Source organism: Sciurus carolinensis, chromosome 1, assembly GCF_902686445.1.
Source record: "Sciurus carolinensis chromosome 1, mSciCar1.2, whole genome shotgun sequence".
Taxonomy (NCBI): Eukaryota; Metazoa; Chordata; class Mammalia; order Rodentia; family Sciuridae; genus Sciurus; species Sciurus carolinensis.
In genome coordinates this window covers 86,447,672-86,468,712 of record NC_062213.1, presented here as the reverse complement: position 1 = coordinate 86,468,712, position 21,041 = coordinate 86,447,672, and the positions used below count along the sequence as shown (strand labels likewise).

Sequence of the window (21,041 nt, the reverse complement as noted above, 5' to 3'; positions counted from 1 at the left end):
CCAGGAACAGATCGCTAAGAGACTCAGATTGTATTTTCTAAGAGCTTCTACTCTGAGTCTAGTAAAAAATAAGAATTTTTAATGGTAACAAATAAATAAGATCAAAGCTTCAAACTCTATTGAATTTTCATTGCTGATATAACTAAATGAGAGATGGAAACACATGTCACAGAAAAGGGAAGTGGTGGAAGAAGTCTACATGATATAGATGAAAGTGATGTTCTTTAAATTCAGAGACTGATGTGACACTGCAGTGATACCAAATGGCCAGCAAAGGTTTCTTTTGGTGATGAGTGGCTCAGGAAAGGATACTTAATATAAAACATTACCTTTGCAGAAAGGCATAACTTAGGATAAATAACTACCACTACTTAAAAAAAAGGAAAGACCTGAGCACTGCGGTGCACACCTATAATCCCATCACTTGGACTCGGAGCGACTGCCCCAGGACCGTAGGTGGCTACTCGGAGGAGTGGCCACACAGCCAGATGATTAGGCACTGAGCACAATCCCAGGACCCTAGGAGGCTTCTCGGAGGAGGAGCTGCACAGAGAGATGCTTAGGGGAGAAGCAAAAGTTCCAGGACTGCGGGCAGCTTCTCTGAGGAGGGGCCGCCCAACAAGACGCTTTGGCGCAGGGCAAGGCTTCCGGGCCCAGGAGGTAGGTTGGGGCCCCTGGGAACGTTGCAGAGGAGGGCAGCACAGCCCAGGCGGTAGTTCTGGATCAAGGGGAACTTCTAAGAGGGGAGCTGACCAGCAAGATGTCTCCACTGGGTGAGACTTCCCTGCCAGGCGAAGCTTTCCCACAAGGGCAGTAGAACCAGAGACAGGCCAAAACAAGTCTTGCCTCAACCCACAGTATAGTTCCCCTTTGGATGACCATTGGTCAACAAGTGGAGGTGCCTCTGCCCACCAGTAGGAAATATACCCCACCTGAAGGCCCCCCCCTAGAGAGGCAGCTTCCTAGTGGAGCACTGCATTATCAAGTTCCTCCAAGACGTCAGCCTACTGAAGGCTAGGAGATGAGTTATTGGAAATCTACAGGGACACTATAAGTCAATAGAGGAAATCTGCAATATCAGCATTCCACCAATACCTGACCAACATGAGAAAACAAGGGGAAAAAATGTCCCAAACAAACCTAGATGCTACATCAATAAAATCCAATGACAGCATGGCAGAAGAAATGTCAGAAAGGGAGTTCAGAATGTACATAATTAAAATGGTCACAGAAGCAAACAATGAGATGAAAGAACAAATGCAGGCATTGAAGGATTGCACAAATCAACAGCTAAAAGAGCAAATACAGGAAGCAAAAGATAATTTCAATAAAGAGTTAGAGATATTGAAAAAAAAAAAACAAACAGAAATTCTTGAAATGAAGGAAACAATAAACCAAATTAAAAACTCCATAGAAAGCATAACCAATAGGATAGAACACCTGGAAGACAGAAACTCAGACACTGAAGACAAAATATTTAATCTTTAAAACAAAGTTGACCAAACAGAGAAGATGGTAAGAAATGATGAACAGAATCTATAAGAATTATGGGATATCATGAAAAGGCCAAATTTAAGAATTATTGGGATTGAGGAAGGCTTAGAAAAACAAACCAAAGGAATGAATAATCTATTCAATGAAATAATATCAGAAAATTTCCCAAATCTGAAGAATGAAATGGAAAAATCAAGTACAAGAGGCTTATAGGACTCCAAATACAAAAAATTACAACAGACCCGCACCAAGGCACATTATAATGAAAATACCTAACATACAAATTAAAGACAGAATTTTAAAGGCTGCGAGAGAAAAGAATCAAATTACATTTAGGGGAAAACCAAAATCAGCAGATTTTTCAATCCAGACCCTAAAAACTAGAAGGGCCTGGAACAACATTTACCAAGCCCTGAAAGAAAACAGATGCCAACCAAGAATCTTATACCCAGCAAAACTTACCTTCAGATTTGAAGACGAAATAAAATCCTTCCATGATAAACAAAAGCTAAAAGAGTTTACAAAAACAAAGCTGGCATTACAGAACATTCTCAGCAAAATATTTCATGAGGAAGAGATGAAAAACAACGATGAAAATCAGCAAGGGGAGGAACTAGCCTAAAGGAATAGTCAAATAAAGGAGAAACCAAGTTTTGTCAAAAAACAAAAGTGAGCCAAATAACTGGCAATACAAATCTTATCTCAATAATAACCCTGAATGTTAATGGCCTGAACTCATCACTCAAAAGACATAGACTGGCACATTGGATTAAAAAGAAAGATCCAGCAATATGCTGCCTGTAAGAGACTCATCTCATAGAAAGAGATACACACAGACTAAAGGTGAAAAGATGGGAAAAAACATACCATGCACATGGACTCAGCAAAACAATCCAGAGTATCAATCCTCATATCAGACAATGTGAACTTCAAGCCAAACTTAGAAGGGATAAAGAAGGACATTTCATACTGCTTAAGGGAAGCATAAACCAGTAAGACGTAACAATCATAAATATCTACGCCCCAAACATTGGCCCATCCATGTACGTCAGACAAATCCTTCTCAATTCTAGAAATCAAATAGACCACAACACAATAATACTAGGTGATTTTAACACACCTCTCTCACCACTGGACAGATCTTCCAAACAAAAACTGAACAAAGAAACCATAGATCTCAATAACACAATCAATAATTTAGACTTAACAGATATTTATAGAATATACCATCCAACAAAGAGCGAATACACTTTCTTCTCAGCAGCACATGGATCCTTCTCTAAATAGACCATATTCTATGCCACAAAGCTAATGTTAGCAAATACAAGAAGATAAAGATACTACCTTGTATTCTATCAGATCATAATGAATTGAAATTAGAAATAAATGAAAGAATAAAAAACAGAAAATACGCCAACACCTGGAGATTAAATAATACACTATTGTGTGATGAGTGGATAACAGAAGACATCAGGAGGGAAATAAAAAAATTCTTAGAGGTAAATGAGAACAAAGATCAAAATCTCTGGGACACTATGAAAGCAGTACTTAGAGGAAAATTTATTTCATGGAGCACATTCAATAAAAGAAGAAAAAATCAACAAATAAACAACCTAACACTACAACTCAAAACCCTAGAAAAAAGAACAGAGCAACACCAAAAGCAGTAGAAGACAGGAAACAGTTAAAATCAGAGCTGAAATCAATGAAATTGAAACAAAAGAGACAATAGAAAAAATTGACAAAATAAATAGTTGGTCTTTGAAAAAATAAACAAAATTAATAAACCCTTAGTCACACTAACAAAGAGAAGGAGAGAGAAAACTCAAATTACTAAAATTCGGAATGAACAAGGAAATATCACAACAGACACGAGTGAAATACAAAACATAATTACAAGCTATTTTGAAAATCTATACTCCAACAAAATAGAAAATCTCAAAGATATCAACAGGTTTCTAGAGACATATGAATTACCTAAACTGAATGAGGAGGACATACACAATTTAAATAGACCAATTTCAAGTAATGAAGTGGAAGAAGTCATCAAAAGCCTACTAACAAAGAAAAGTCCAGGACCAGATGGGTTCTCAGCCGAGTTCTATAAAACCTTTAAAGAAGAGCTCATTCCAGTACTACTCAAAGTATTCCATGAAATAGAAGATGAGGGAACCCTCCCAAACTCATACTATGAGGCCAATATTACCCTGATACCTAAACCAGACAGAGAATACATCGAGGAAAGAAAATTTCAGACCAATATTCTTAATGAACCTTGATGCAAAAATTCTCAACAAAATTTTAGCAAATCACGTACAAAAATATATTAAAAAGATAGTGCACCACGATCAAGTGGATTTTATCCCAGGGATGCAAGGTTGGTTCAACATCTGGAAATCAATAAATGTAATTCACCATATCAACAGACTTAAAGTCAAGAATCTCACGATTATTTCAAAAGATACAGAAAAAACATTTGATAAAATACAGCATCCCTTCATGCTCAAAACAATAGAAAAAAAAGGGATAGTGGGAACATTCCTCAACATTGTAAAGGCCATCTATGCTAAACCCATGACCAATATCATTCTAAATGGTGAAAAACTGAAAGCATTCCCCCTAAAACCTGGAACTTTTACCACTTCTGTTCAACATTGTCCTTGAAACTCTAGCCAGAGCAATTAGAGAGACCAAAGAAATTAATGGAATACGAATAGGAAAAGATGAACTCAAACTATCCCTCTTTGCTGATGACATGATTACATATTTGGAGAAACCAGGAAATTCCACCAGAAATTTTTTAGAACTCATAAGTGAATTCAGTAAAGTAGCAGGATATAAGATCAATGCTCATAAATCTAATGCATTTTTATACATAAGTGATGAATCTTCAGCAAGAGAAGTTAGGAAAAATACCCCATTCACAATAGCCCCGAGAAAAATAAAATACTTGGGAATCAATCTCACAAAAGAGGTGAAAGACCTCTACAATGAGAACTACAGAACACTAAAGAAAGAAATTAAAGAAAACCTTAGAAGATGGAAAGATGTCCCATGTTCTTGAATAGGCAGAATTAATATTGTCAAAATGGCCATACTACCAAAAGTTCTGTAAGATTCAATGCACTTCCAATTAAAATCCCAGTGATGTACCTTACAGAAATAGAGCAAGCAATCATGAAATTCATCTGGAACAATAAGAAACCCAGAAGAGATAAAGCAATCCTTAGCAGGAAGAGTGAAGCAGGGGGTATCACAATACCAGAACTTCAACTATACTCCAAAGCAATAGTAACAAAAACAACATGGTATTGGCACCAAAATAGACAGATAGATCAATGGTACAGAATAGAGCACATGGACACAAACCCAAATAAATACAATTTTCTCATACTAGACAAAGGTGCCAAAAATATGCAATGGAGAAAAGATAGCCTCTTCAACAAATGGTGTTGGGAAAACAGGAAATCCATATGCAGCAGAATGAAACTAAACCTCTCTTTCACCCTGCACAAAAATCAACTCAAAATGGATCAAGGACCTCGGAATCAGACCAGAGACCCTTCATCTTATAGAAGAAAAAGTAGGTCTAAGTCTGCAACATGTTGGCGTTAGATCAGACTTCCTCAACAGGACTCCCATAGCACAAGAAAGAATCAATAACTGGGATAGATTCAAACTAAAAAGCTTTGTCTCAGCAAAGGAAACTATCAGTAATGTGAAGAGAGAGCCTACGGAGTGGGAGAATATCTTTGCCACTCATACTTTCAGATAGAGCGCTAATTTCCAGAATATATAAAGAACTCAAAAAACTCTACACCAAGAATACAAATAACCCAATTAACAAATGGGCTAAGGAAATGAACAGACACTTCACAAAAGAAGATGTACAAGCAATCAACAGATATGTGAAAAAATGTTTAACATCTCTAGTAATAAGAGAAATGCAAATCAAAACTACACTAAGATTCCATCTCACCCCAATTAGAATGGCGATTATCAAGAATACAAGCAACAACAGGTGTTGCAGAGGATGTGAGGGAAAAGGTACACTCATACATTGCTGGTGGGGTTGCAAATTAGTGCAGCCACTCTGGAAAGCAGTATGGAGATTCCTCAGAAAGCTTGAAATGGAAATACCATTTGACCCAGCTATCCCACTCCTCGGCCTATACCCAAAGGACTTAAAATCAGCATACTACAGAGATACAGCCACATCAATACTTATAGCTGTTCAATTCACAATAGCCAGATTGTAGAACCTACCTAGATGCCCTTCAATTGATGAATGGATAAAGAAACTGTGGTATATATATACAATGGAATATTACTCAGCTATAAAGAATAATAAAATTATGGCATTTGCAGGCAAATGGATGAAATTGGAAAATATGCTAAGTGAGATAAGCCAATCTCAAAAAACTAAAGGACGAATGATCTCGCTGATAAGTGGATGATGACACATAATGGGGAGGGGGGGGGGATAACAGAATGAATCAAACACCATTACCCTATGTAGACGTATGATTACACAAATGGTATGCCTTTACTTCATGTATATACAAAAACAACATGTATCCCATTTGTTTACAATAATTTTTTTTTTTAAAAAGAGCCCCTGGGTTCAATTCCCAGTATAAAAAAAAAATTAACTCAAAATGGAACTGAGTATTTTTATATCCAGAATATGTAAAGAATTCTCAAAACTGAACAATAAATACATTCACAGAAACAAGGAATCCGATTAGAAAATAGGCAAAGAACATAGAGGATATACGTAATGGCAGATAAGCAAGTAAAAAATGTACCTTTATTTATTTATTTATTTATTTATTTATTTATTTTGCGGTACTGGGGATCGAACTCAGGGCCTTGTGCTTGCAAGGCAAGCACTCTACCAGCTGAGCTATCTCCCCAGCTCAAAAATGTGCCTTTAGGAAAAAGCAAATCAATACCTTGATAAGATGTCTGTACAGTTCTGTTAAGACTATTAAAGTATAAATATGATAACACCAAACTCTAGTGAGAATGCAAAGAAACTTGGTCTTTTGTATATTGCTGATTGTCTATAAAATGGTGAAATGGGAAAATACTTTGGTGGTTTCTTAAAAGAATTAAATGCACAATTACCCAGTAATCCAATAATTATACTTTTGGGTGTTTACCCAAAGAAATAAAGATTTATGCTCAAATAAAAATTTGTGTACAACCGGACGTGCTGGCACACACCTATATCCTAGCAATTTGGGAGGCTGAGGCAGGAGAATCGTCAGTTTAGAGCCAACCTCAGCAATTTAGGGAGGCCCTAAGCAACTTAGTGAGACCCTGCCTCAAAATTTAAAAGGAACAAAAAAAGGAGCGGTGGGTATGGAGATGTAGCTTAGTGATAAAGGTTCCCTGAGTTCAATTCCCAGTTTAAAAAAAAAAATGTATATAATTTGTTCATGGCACCAGTTTTTAGAGTAGCTAAACATGAAAACATCCCAAATGTCCACCAACTGATGACTGTATGAATAAAATGTCCTTTAACCCAAACCATGGAATGTTATTCAGCCATTAAAAGCAACAAAGTAACCAGGCATAATGGTGCATTCCTGTAATCCAGTGATGGGAGGCTGAGGCAGGAGGATCACAAGTTCAAAGCCAGCCTGGGAAACTTTGCAGGACCCTGTCTTGGAATAAAATAAAACAATTTTAAAAAAGTAAAAAGTAGCTAAGTAATAGAGTGCCCTTCGGTTTAATCCCCAGTACCCCGCAAAAAAGGAACAAAGTATTGTTACTTGCTGCACAGATGTACCTCAAAAACTATGCTAAAGGAAAGAGGCCATCTTTCTCACACACACATGCACATACACACACACAAACAAAGCCACGTATGGTATGATTCCATTCATAAAAAATGTCCAGAGTAGGCAAATTTATAAAGACAGAAAGTAAAGTAGTGATTGCCAGGAACTGGAAAGAAAGAGCAAGCTGGGCACAGTGGCACACACCTGTTAATCCCAGCAGCTCAGGAGGCTGAGACAGGAGGATTAAGGCTTACAAGCCAGCATTAGCAATTTAGCAAAGCACAAAGTAACTCAAGGAAAGACCCTGTTGCTAAATAAAATACAAAAAAGGGCTGAGGATGTGTTTCAGTGTGACTGAGTGCCCCCAAATTCAATCCCTAGCATCAAAAAAAAAAAAAAAAGAACGAGTAACTGCTTAATGGATACTAATAATGATGGTTGCACAACTCTAAGACCACACTAATAACCAGTTTACTACACACTTTTTAAATGGGTGAATTTTTAAAAAAATTTTTATTTGTTATGTTTTGTTGTACATGACAGTAGAATGCATATATACATTTTGATAGATCACACCTAAGTGGAGTGTAATCTCTCATTTTTTAGATTGTACATATTGCAGGATAACATCTGTCATGCAGTCACATATGTACATGAGGTAATAATGTCTGTTTCACTCTACTGTCATTCCTACCCCCATACCCCTTCTCCCTCCCTTCACTTCCCTCTACCTAATATAAAGTAATTCTATTCTTCCCTACCACCCCCCCCCTTATTATGAATTAGCATCTGCATATCAGAGAGAACATTCAGCCTGTGGTTTTTTGAATTTGGCTTATTTCACTTAGCATGATATTCTCTAACTCTATCCATTTACCAACAAATGCCATAATTTTATTCTTCTTTAAACTTGAATAATATTCATATATGTGTGTGTGTGTATGTGCGCGCACGTGTGTGTGTGTGTGTGTGTGTGTGTATAGTTACACAACATTTTCTTTATTCATTTATTTGTTGTAGGGCATCTAGGTTGGTTCCATACTTTAGCTATGGTGAATTGAGCTGCTGTAAACACTGATGTGGTTGTGTCTCTGTAGTATGTTGATTTTAAGTCCTTTGGGTATAAACTTAAGAGTGGGATAACTGGATCAAATGGTGGTTCCACTCAAGTCTTCTGATGAATCTCCATACTGCTCTCCATAATGGTTGTACCATTTTGCATTCCCACCAGCAATGTATGATTAAATAGGTGAAATTTTTGATATGTGAATTATCTCAGATTTCAAAATTAGATTTGTACTTGTTATATTTCTATATATTCCTGTGATACAATAAAGAACTTGGGATATTCCTTTTGCATCATACTTCACACAGAAGGGAGAAGTGCTTTATAAATGAACTATCAGCAGTCTCTAGACAGAAAACTAATCAAAACACTTGGCATTGACTTTTCACAGTAAATTTAATTTTGTAGCACAATAAAATTTACCATTTTAACTATTTGAAGTGTATAATTTGGTAAATAAAATTTTACTGTGTTCAGATAGTTTTTTCTTTCCCTTTAAAATGTATATTGGTTACTATAAATACAATTATGACTTTAGAAGCTTTCGGTTTTCCCAGTTGGTGCTTAGGGAAGCTTGTGTGGGTTTAGCCTGCTCCTGCCCCTTCTTGTGCCTCTTACTTCCTGAAGCAGCCACTTCCTTCAGCCTGTGCCTTCTGCCCAAGCCTCAAGTGAGGACATGAATGAGGCTCCCAGTCTGTACAAAATGCCTGTGCCATCCTCCTCCATGTGTCCTACCTGCTTCCAGGTCCTCCTCTTTTTTTCTGGCTTATCACATGCAACTCACTTTAAGGAGACAGCCGAGAGGGTGAGGCGAACCTGTGGTGCTTTTCCCTGCATAATGATCAGCAATATTGACCTATTCCACCTTTGCCATCTGGAAGGGAATCTGCCCAGGAACTGCTGTCAGAGAGCTGCGACCATTGCGAAGCCTGTAAATGGGAGCAGTTGGGGAACCAGATTCTCATCCTGTCTGCTTCAGTTTTCAAATGCAGAGATAAGAATGACAGAATTCTATCATATACCTGTAAACTATTTTTGTCACAATTTAAAGTTCCAAATCTTGCAGATTTATCATGCAGTCTACAAATAAAGGTATATCCCAAGAAATTCATTCTGGCATAATGCTGTTACATCTTTTTTTCTTGCATAGCTAGGGAGTGAACCCAAATCCTTGCATATACTAATCACATACTCCACCACTAAGCTACACCCCCAGCCTCCAACCTAATTTTTTAATCATTTTGTAGTCATATGGACTTCATTTGTATGTCCTTTTTCTCTGTTTAAACATTCATTTTACTAACTTTTTAAATTAAAACTTCTATTAACTTTTTAAAAGATAAGGTGGACTGTCCCTATCAGACAGCCTGTTTGCTGTCTAAAAATATGTCAAAGGGGACCTGGAGATATAGCTCAGTGATAGAGCACTTGCTTAGCATATGAGAGGCTCTGGGTTCTATCCCCAGCACTGCAAAAATCAAACAAATAAAAAAAAATAAAGGAATGGCTTTTTAAAAGAATGTTTCTTCTATAACAAAATGAAACCTTATGCAGAAACGAATAATAAGGAATGAAATGTAGTGAGGAGAACATACACTTTGTGCCAAAAGTTAACTTCAGCACCAAGTTTGTCCTCAGCAGAGGTACATGAATGAATGTTTGAGCTACCCAAGCTGAAGACTCAAGTTCACAAAGCAACAACAGCCATCTGAACCATCTCTACTTTTAAAAAATAGTAAAGAAACTAATTTTTAAGAGATTTTTATTTAACATATACTCATTCTTATCTAGGCTCTGCATTTTAAAAAATAATAAGGGTCAACTGTCCAAACCTTAAAAAATTAGCCACTTCGCATCTTCTAAATAAGCATCCTTGAATTCAAATCGAACTCTTCTAAGACTGTCATAGAACAGCATTTCTTAAAGCAAATTCCAAGAGATATTATTAGTGATTATACCAAAAAATGTTTCTTGATTATAACCTAAAGAATCTTTGTTTTTACAGGACATCACAGATGTCTTTTTTTCAGTTTCCCAGGACCTATAGCATTTTAAAGTTCCATCAACAATGGATGAGAGCCCACAGTCACGCCTCAAACATACTACACACAGCAACCCTCACTGAGCAGAGTCCTGTTTTCGTGGAGTGAATTTCACAGAGCACTTTGTGAGAAACTACAAAAATTTAGGGAGATTGATGAACAATCTGTCACTATCTTGAAATTGTTGCTTTGGCGTTTCTTGAGGTTTTTTGTTTGTTTGTTTTCATTTTGTAGAGGTGGGAATCAAACTTAGGGACTATATCCCCAGCCCCCTGTTAATATTTTTTTCTATTGTACACACACAAAAAAGAATATTCTTGCATTCATCTGTCATACTTTTTTGTTGTTTTTGTTTTTGTTTTGTTTTGTTGGTATTTTTGTTTGGTGGTGGTGGTATTGGATGTTGAACTCAGGGCCTCACACATGCTGGGCAAGCACTCTACCTACCACTGAACTACATCCCCTGCCCTTTTTATTTTGAAATTTGATCTCTCTAAGTTGCCTAAGCTAACTTCAGACTTTTGATCCTCCTGCCTCAGCCTCCCTAACAGCAAAGATGATAGGCTTGTGTCATTGCACTCCAGCTAATGATGAATAATTTTTACAACGTTTTCTTGTTTCAGGACACCAGGGCTCTTCAGTTTGATTGACACCATATGGCGTCCAGCAATACCCCTGAAATCACCTGGACATGGCCAGCCCTGTGAAGAGGTAGGCACAGCGTGGGGGAGCTCCCCCATCCTCAGGCTGCCTCCTGCCAGCCACCAAGCCAGGTGCCCTCACTATACCTGCATGACCCCACAGTGGCAACAAGATCCCTTTGCACCTAGGCCCTTTGTGGTGACATATGAATACAAGCTAGGACTGGAATTGGGATTCTCTTATCTCTTTCTGGAGCCTAATCTCTGGCTGCTTTCCATTTCATGCTATACAGTATGCTTCTCGGGTTAAATTATGACGAATTTTTAAACAGTAGTTCTCACACACTATTAAAACAGTCAGGGTCTTAGCCTCATACTAAACCAGGCAATATTTTCCCACCCTTTGTAATCACTAATGAAACCAGCACTCAGTTACCAATTTACAGTAGGAATACAATGGAATCTATAAATATTCCTGCAACCATGAGGGTAGCTGGGAATGTCCATTTTCCTGCCCTATCAAATTATTTATGATAGTAGCTGAAAGGCAGAAAATGGGTTAAAAAGTTCTTCCTTCTCTTCCTCCTGGGCCTTGCCCAGTGGTCTAGACAGTGGTTGCTTTGGGTCATAACTCCCTAAGCTGAAAAAAGGAATCCATCTTTGTGTAGCTGACTTTAGTGGAGTGCTACATTGATGAACCTCTCCTGTCAGTCTAATAGTAGGTGTCAAAAATGCCCATTTAAGCAGGGCACAGTGGTTTACACCTGTAATCCCAGCCACTCAGGAGGCTGAGACAGGAGGATCTCAAGTTCAAAATCAGCCTCAGCAATTTCGAGGCGCTAAGAAACTCAGTGAGACCCGGTCTCTTAATAACATACAAAATAGGGCTGGGGATGTGGCTCAGTTGTTGAGTGCCCCTGAGTTCAGTCGCCGGTCCCCGCCCTCCCCCAAAAAAGCCCATTTAACAGCAAGTGATTTCCAAATGGTATTTTCAGTATACTCTGAAGAATAGATTTCTAAAATGAAATCTTAAATTGGTAAGAAATTAAGAAATACAGAAGTTCTTATGCTTGGTCCCAAAAGTAAGAATGTAACTCACTTCTTGTACAACCTTACAGAGAGAGTACACATTTATAAGCATATATATATATATATATATACGAATATATTTGAATGATGTATTTGAGTCTTTTAACCATACATTCATGTTCTGCTTTTGCCTTCATTTTAAACAGGTAAAAACTCATCTGCCTCCTCCTTCCTTCTGTTACATCCTCTCAGCTCATCCCAATCTTGGACAAATTGATATGATTGAAGGAGACCCCATTTCTAAGCTTTACCAGCCTCCAGTTCTCCTTTGCCTAAGAGATATTCTCCAGGTAACATCTTTGTTTCTAACAAGTTCTTTAGTACTTTTGCCATGGTTATGTGCTTTGGATAATGTTACCCGGTCTTTCTCAATGCTTTTGCAGACTGACAATCTGGGTGCCCGCTGCAGTTTCTATGCCAGAGTGATTTATCAAAGACCACAGGTAACTCTCTCATTCTCCCTAACCCTCTCCCTCTCTCATAAGGTGCTATACATTTATTAAAAGAATAATCTTTTAGAAACTAATGGAGTGTCAAAATACAAAAGCACATTTAAAAGCCAGGTAAGTATGACCCAGCTGAAGTAGTGTAGTACATTCATTCCAGCACAGATATGTGAACTACTAGCTATCATACCAAGTACTAGAGTATAAAACAACCCAGATGTAATCCTGCCCCTGAAGCTTTTTAGCCCTATATTATTTGTTCTTTTCTGACATGTAGGCAGGTTGAAAAAAGGAAAGAGAAGTTGAAACCTCAATTATGTGGTAGAATTGGGAATCTTAAGATTGTGTTCAGCCACTTCTGGGAACACTTCTGGGACTCCTCTATGGTGGAAGAGTCCCCTTTCCTATGGTCCCTTCAAGGCCTTGGGAAGTTCTAGGAAATGGCAGCCTAGAAGAATTTGCTAGGAGTGGACAAGGTAAAAAGTTGCAATCTGAATATATGAACTAAGTTCTCCAAGACATCACCCTGGGCCTTGGATTACAAAGGAACACTCCCATAAGTCTACTCGTCTGAGGGACACAGAGATGATCCTATCTGTTAAGCTCTTGTCCACTCATGAGTTATATGCTCCAGTGCCTCTGCTGCATTGTGGGAGAGAATAAGAGACACCCTAAGAACTGCTCCTAGGGTGTGCAAGGGAAGCCAACAGGGCCCTGGGGCTAAGACCACTGCTCCGTAACCAGGCAGGTTGGAATGCCAGGAAATTGCCTATGGAGGAAGCTGAAGCCTGGGTAGATAGTCTGAACTGGACCAGCCAGGCACCCAACACCACCCAGGACAGAAGTGGCACAGTGCAGAACTGGCCCCAGGGACTATCTTTTAACAAAACTATACTTGGTCATAAAGGTTTGATACTCACCACCCTGGCTTTTCTTTTTGTTGTGGAAGTATTCCAAAGCAAATGCCAGATCTCATGGCATCCTGCACTCTTTATATGAATCTAACCAAGAGTGGTGGTGCGTGCCTATAATCACAGCATTTTGGGAGTCTGAGATGGATGATCTCAAGTTGAAGTCCAGCCTCAGCAACTTCCCAAGACCCTATATCAAAATTTAAAAATGAAAAGTACTGGGGATGAACTCAGTAGTATAGCACCCCTGGGATCAATTCCCAGTACCACAGAAAAATAAAAATTAAAAAATCCCTAAGAATCATGCATGCTTTGTATATGGCCACAATGGCTGCAGCTCAGCTGCCTGGGTTGGGACCTTTCTTTTATACAATAAGGTACCTGGAGATGTTTTCTGTGGGATATCTTTCTTTTTTTTTTTTTTTTTTTTTTTTTTTGTGGGGATATGCTGGGGATTGAACTCAGGGGCACTCAACCACTGAGCCACATCCCCAGCCCTATTTTGTATTTTATTTAGAGACAGGGTCTCACTGAGTTGCTTAGCCCCTTGCCATTACTGAGGCTGGCTTTAAACTTGCAATCCTCCTGTCTCAGCCTCCCGAGTGGCTGGGATTACAGGTGTGCACCAACGTGCCCAGAGGGATATCTATTTTAAACAATGTTTTTTTTTGTCTCTAATCATTTATAGGCAATAGGCAATGGAAGAGCTATATGATGACTGAAAGAATATGCTTCTTAACTTCTAATTGCGTTATTGATGAGTTGGATATATAAAAAATCATGAAAATTGGGTTATCATAAGTGTGATATATCAGTTTATTCCTCTTCTACTTCAGGAGTGTGCAGACTGCTCCTATAATGGGTCAGATCAATATTTTAGGCTTCTTGGGTCATGTGGTTTCTGTAACAATTAGCTCTACCTTGCAGTACAAAAGTAGCCATATTGTCATTCGTAAGTGAATGAGCAGTATTGTGTTCCAAAAACATTTATTTACAATGAAATTTGAATTTCATGTAGTTTTAATGGGTCACAAAATATTCTCATGATTTGTTGTCAATTTTAAAAGTGTAAAACTCTTCAATAAATGTAAAAACCATACTTTGCTTGCAGGCCCCACATAAGCAAGTAGAGGCCAAATTATCCCAAGAGGCATAGTTTCCTGACCCCAGTTCTACAAATTATACATTGGGCTCCTTGAGAACTGTCCCAGCATCCAGCTCAGCAGGCAGGGGTAAAGGGCGAATGGGGATGACATTTGACCACATGATTTGACCATTTTCTTTCCAAATCTGAAGCAAACTGAAGGCAGATTTTATAGTCCTCCATGTGTCTGCAGAATGCTCAGTATGTAAAGACATGCCCAGCATTTGGCACATTCCTGTTATTCCAAAGCACATTCCAGACTATAAGGCTAGGTGAGGTTCACTATGCAGGCACCATTTACACTGGAGTTTGAATATGGTATTCAGAGGCATCAGCAGCATTCAGAGGCTGTGATGGCATGTTCTCCTGCCTGAGGCCCTCCAGATGAGACCAGAGGCTGAAAGTAAGGAAAATAAGTATTGAAGGCTTACTCAAGCCAGGTGGAGTGCAAGGGCAGATAAAGACAAACTATGCATCATCCATCCTGCTGGATAAAAGGGCCCTGCCTCAGGGGACTGGAGAAGATACACTGATTGACTCCTATATTTCACTTAGCATGACCCATCCATTTACCAGTGAATGTCATGAAGTCATTCTTCCTTTTGGGTGAGTAATATTCCAGTGTGTATATATACCACAATTTCTTTATCCATTCATCTTTTGAATGACACCTAGGATGGTTCCATAAATTAACTATTGTGAATTGTGCTGCTATAAACATTGGTGTGACTGTGAGCACACCACAGTGAATCTGAACATTGTGTATATCCACAAGACTGATATTCTAATTAGAATAAGATATATTCTGTGTGTGTATAAATATATAAAAATAGATTTTACTGTCATGTATAATTAAAAAGAACAAATTAAAAAAAAAGAAATGGACTTTTATTATGCAGGTGTGGCAGATTTGACTTTCAATGAGTGTGTGTGTCTCAGAATTGGTGGTACTGTGGTCAAGAACTAGTCAAGAACATAGAACCCAAAAAAATAGATTCCTTAATATATTAAAATTCTTTATAGCTCCTATATTTTGGTTTTATTGTACAGAGAATCACCAGAAACCAACTTCCCCAGGGAGCAATTGAAAGAAGCTGTCCTGGGTCTGCCCATGGTTAAACCAATTCCTTATACCCTCTATGGTGAGAATTGATGTCTTAAATGGCATCATGAGTCACTAGCAGAACCTGAGTCATTAAATAATGTCCAGTCATATTTCCATTATACTAATGACTAAACCATGAAAGTTGAAGATTTCTTTACTTTTGAAGTAATTGTAGATTCACAGTAGATAGCAAGAAATGTATGGGGAAGGCCCATGTACCCTCCCCACCAATATTCCACACCCACAATAAACACAATACAAAGCCAAGAAACTGACACTGACACATCCATAGAGCTGATTCAAAATGATTTTTCTAGTCATACATAAGAGTGTGTGTGTGTGTGTGTGTGTGTGTGTGTGTGTGCACGCACATACCCTTCTGTGCAGTTTTGTTATACTGCCTTAGATAATCATCCCCAAGCCACAAATGCTGTGCCATTATCACAGATTTCCTTATGATCCCTTTATAGCCACTCCCATTCCCTTCTCTACCCCTAACTTTGGTAACCACTGTGTTCTCCATCATTGTCATTATTTTATGAATAGAACTGTGTACTATGTATCTATATTAGTTTCCTGGGACTGACATATAAAGTTCCAAAAACCAGATAGCGTAAAACAACACAGAGATCTAAAATCAAGGTGTTAGCGGGACCATGGTCCTTTTGACGGTCCTGGGAAGGATCTTCCTTGCCCTTTTAGCTCCTGCTGCTTCCTGAAAGTACTAGGCATTTTCTGAATTATAGACACATCACTCTAGTCACACAGCCATCTTCTTCCTGTTTGTCTTTGTGCTATCTTCCCTCTCCATGTCTCTGTCCAGATTTCCTATTTTAGAACACCAGTCATGTTAGATTAGATCCACCCTAATGACTTCATCTGAACTTAGTTAAATCTGCAAAAACTATTTCTAAATTGGTCACATTTAGAGGTACTTGGTTTAGGACTTCAACAAATCTTTTTTGGTGGACACAGTTCAACCAATAACAGATTCTTTTGGAGATTGACTTTTTTCAATTAACATAATTCTCTGGAGATTCATCCAGAGGACTAATGATGTTGAACATGTTTTGTTGTTGTTGTTGTTGTTGTTTTTTTGCGGTGCTAGGGACCGAACCCAGGGCTTTGTGTTTGCAAGGCAAGCACTCTACCGACTGAGCTATCTCTCCAGCCCTGTTGTTGTTGTTGTAATTAGTTATACATGACAGTAGAATGCACTTTGACATATCATACACATATGGAGTATAATTTCTCATTCTTCTAGTTGTACATGATATAAAATTACACTGGTCGTGTAGTCATATATGTACATAGGGTAATAAGTCAGATTCATTCTATCTTTTCATGTGTTTATTTGCCATTCTTATTCTATCCTCTTTGGTGAAATATCTCTTCATATCTTTTGCCCATTTTCTAATTAGATTACTTTTTAGTATACTGTTGAATTTTAAAGTTCTTCATGTATTCTAAATACAAAGCTTTTGTCAGATATGTGATTTGCAAATATTTTCTTAGGAACTATAAATTGTCTTTTCATTCTTAACAGCTTTTTTTTTTTTTAATTTTTGTTTTTAGTTGTAGATGGACACAGTACCTTTATTTTATTTATTTATGTGGTGCTGAGGATCAAACCCAGTACCTCACACATATGAGGCAAGCACTCTACCACTGAGCTACAACCTTTGTAGAGCATGAGTTTTTAATTTCAATATGATTAAATTTACCAAAATGGCTTCTGTTGTCAAGTCTGAGATGCCAAGTCTCTTTGCCTAGGCAAAAGTACAGAAGTTTGTCTCTTGTGTTCTTTTCTAGAAGATTCAAAGTCATTTATTTTATTTTATTATTTTATTCTATTCTATTCTATTCTATTTCTATTTCTATTTCTATTTCTATTCTATTCATGGTCCTAGGGATCAAACCCAGGACTTCACATAAGTGAAGCAAGTCCTTTGCTATTAAGCCACAACCCTACCCCTTAATTGTTTGTTTTACTTTTGAGTCCATGATACATTTTCATTTGGATTTTTTACAACATGTGTGGTTTAGGTCAAGGTTCCTTTTCTCACCTAAGGGTGTTCAGTTGTTTCAACATATTTGCTAATATGGCAACTGTCCTTCCTGCTTTCAATTACTTTTACACCTTTCTCAAAAATTAATTGTGTATAATTGTGTGGAAGAGATCTCTTTTTTTGATAAATCTGTATAACATTGATGATATTTTCACCTAATTATTAACATGATAGATTTCTGTATACATTTTTCTGGGTTACATAGGTCTACATGAATTTTTTAATGGACTGTTTTTTAGAGCAGTTTTGATTTCACAGCAAAATCAAAAGGAAAGTACAGAAAGATTTCCCTGTATGCTCTACCCTACAGAAATATAGCCTCCCATCTTATCATTATTCCCCACCAGAATTGTACATAGTTTATATTAGGGTTAACTTTTTTTTTTTTTTTTTTTTTTTTTTGTACCAGGGATTGAACCCTGTGGTGCTTAACCACTGAGCCAACATTCCCAGACCTTTTTATTTTTATTTAGAGACAGGATCTCACTAAGCTGCTTAGGACCTTGCTCAGTTGCTGAGGATGGCTTTGAACTTGCAAACTCCTGCCTCAACCTCCCAAGTCACATGTGCCACTGCACCTGCTAGGGTTAACTCTTAATGTACATTCTGTGGGTTTGCACCGCACAAGTGTATAAAGACCTGTATGCACCATTATAATATCATACAGGGTATTTTCATTATCCTAAAAGTCATCCGTGTTCTATTTATCTCTTCCTCCCCCAAACCCTTGGCAACTACTAAACTTTTCACTCTTTCCATAGTTTTGCCTATTCCAGAATGTTATATTATTGAAATCACAGTGTGTAGCCTTCTTAGACTACCTTTTTTTCACTTCATAGTAGGCACTTAAGTTTCTGTATCTTTTCATGACTTGATAGCTTATTTCTTATTAATACTGAATAACAGTCCATTGTCTAGGTATATCAAAGTGTATTTGCCCATTCACCTACTGAAGGACATCTTGTTTGCTTCTGAGTTTTGGCAATTTTAGCAAGAATTTGGTAATAGCTCTGCTTTAAATAATTGGCTATTAGTATCTTTTTTAGAAGATAAAAAGATTTATTGTTACTGACTTTGTTCATACTCCCATAATAGAGATAATTTGATAGTTAGAAGGTTTGGGTACATAAATATCTGGAAAGATAGACCATAGGCCAAATCCCAAGTATTTATAGAGTATTTAAAATCCTTGAAGAGTGTCAGAACTCCCATCCTTTAATAATTTTGTAGAAATCTTTACCCTTCCTGAGATACCTTCCAATTTTTTAAATTTTGATTTTGCTAATTGTTGTAAAAATAACATTTATAACTCCAGATTCTGATATAGGGTCATGCAGTGTGCTTAGGTGATATCTCTTTCATCTTTCTTAAATGGAATAATTCTTTGTCTTTGTTTATGTTTTGACTTCTTTGTTTTTGTTTTAGTGATGCTGGGGATCTTGCACATGCAAGCAAGTGCTCTACCACTGAGCCACATTGTCAGCCCAACCTTGACATTTTTTAAAAAATATAATAAACTAGTTTCTTAGTAGAATGTCTCGCAGTTTAAGCTGATCCTGTCTTTGATCCTGTCTCTTGAACAGATTCAGAATTACACATCCTTTACAGAAATACTATATAAAAATACTGTGTTCCTATCAAGAGACTATTTAGTTGTTTTGTCCTAGAAAGAACTGTGATATTTTATCAATTGATCAAGATGGTATTTTCCATGGTTTTCCACTTTCAAGTTAAAAAATAAATATTTTACTTATTAATTAATAAGTATTTTGTGGAGAGATACTTTGAGACTATGTAAATGTCTTATCAAATTTTATCCTTATTTTAACATCCAATGCGATTCTTACCTGAATTAATTATTATAATCTGATGTTGGTCAAATATTAATTTCTAATTCTAGAATTTCTTCTACATTTATTAACTGGCATTCTGCTGTGATTAGGAGCTTTTCATTTCACTGATTTATTTCTGTAGTCATTTATGTCAGTACGGATCAATGGATTAGTTTTTCAATAAGTTATAATCCGTTACGATTGTTCATTTTGATGCTCAAATTTTACCAGATTTAGGTTGGCTTCTATGCCCTTTAGACATGTTCCCATCATTCTTTGAGTCCTTCCTTATTGCTGACACAATAAGATGTTTCAGAGTCATCTTGCCTTTTTATGCCTTAGAACCAGCCCTCATTTCAAGGAGCCCTGTTTGATTTCAATGGAAAATGGTATTTAGAAGCCAATGTTTAGGTTCTAGGTAGGTTTGCTGCTATTGGGATGTCATTGCTTGTGGGTCCTCTCATTGAATAAAGCAAGGAAACAGATCTGTGTATATTGATGCATGCATGCACGCTCATATCCATATCTACTTCTTTATTTCCTATCTATTTAGAGTTGTAGTTTCACACCAACACCTCTAATCACCGACCATTACCACAGAATTTACTCCTGTCTTCCCCACTTCTATATGTATAAATCCCTGTCCAACAGAGAGAAAACTGGCTTCATTGTCCTCAGTATTACTTAATGCCGTTTCCTGTATATAATCAACCTTCCAACCATATAGGCTACCTTCTCCACCCCAATCCACAGCTCTAGACCATGAGGTTCACCTTTGTTAAGTCCTGTTAACCAACCACGTGTAATTCTCAGTCTCACTACATAGTCTATACCAGCAAAACCAGCTGAACTTCCAGCTAACCATGCCCTCAGGCCCTAGCCCTATTGGCTATCTTTGGTCCATTTGCATCTATTAGGTCCTAGGCCCTGGCCAATAGGCAGGTGAAGACTGCCAGTTCAATGGAACTTGGAAGGATCTTACAACTTTTGCAGATAAAGAAAAAAACGAAAAAGAAAAAAATTATAATAAAGGGAAAGAAGACAAAAAGAAGAAAAAATAAAAGCTATTACAGATTTAAAAAAATTATGACCCCTACTTTATACCAAGGTCCTGTACAGAAATGCCGATGGTGAGTGAGCTCTATTCCTAACCCTCAGGAAACTTGGCAGCTACTCTAAGAGAAGAATGTGTATGCTCTTGATAGAAGATAATATTTTAGGTATACAAACTTAGAATAAGAGAGAAAGAACAATAAATTACCTGAGGAGGTCAGAGGATAAGTAAAGCACTACCTGCAAAGTGTGGGTTGTATCCCAGCAAAGGAATCCATTAAACAGGTGCACAGTTGGGCATACAGTATGTTAATGGGGCTAGTGATAAAGTGGGCTAAGTCTGTGGTATGTTTTGGGGGT

At 37.5% G+C, this 21,041-nt stretch overlaps 1 protein-coding gene across 9 annotated transcripts in view; it reads left to right on the top strand.

Annotated features, from left to right (window-relative positions):
• Spidr (scaffold protein involved in DNA repair) overlaps positions 1-21,041 on the top strand; it is a 434,237-nt gene that overhangs the window by 393,587 nt on the left and 19,609 nt on the right. For all 9 annotated transcript variants that reach the window (XM_047546455.1, XM_047546929.1, XM_047546285.1 and 6 more), the window contains 3 exons: positions 11,015-11,102; positions 12,268-12,411; positions 12,505-12,564. In XM_047546455.1, the coding sequence (XP_047402411.1) occupies positions 11,015-11,102; positions 12,268-12,411; positions 12,505-12,564 (292 nt within the window). The remainder of the gene's footprint in view (positions 1-11,014; positions 11,103-12,267; positions 12,412-12,504; positions 12,565-21,041) is intronic.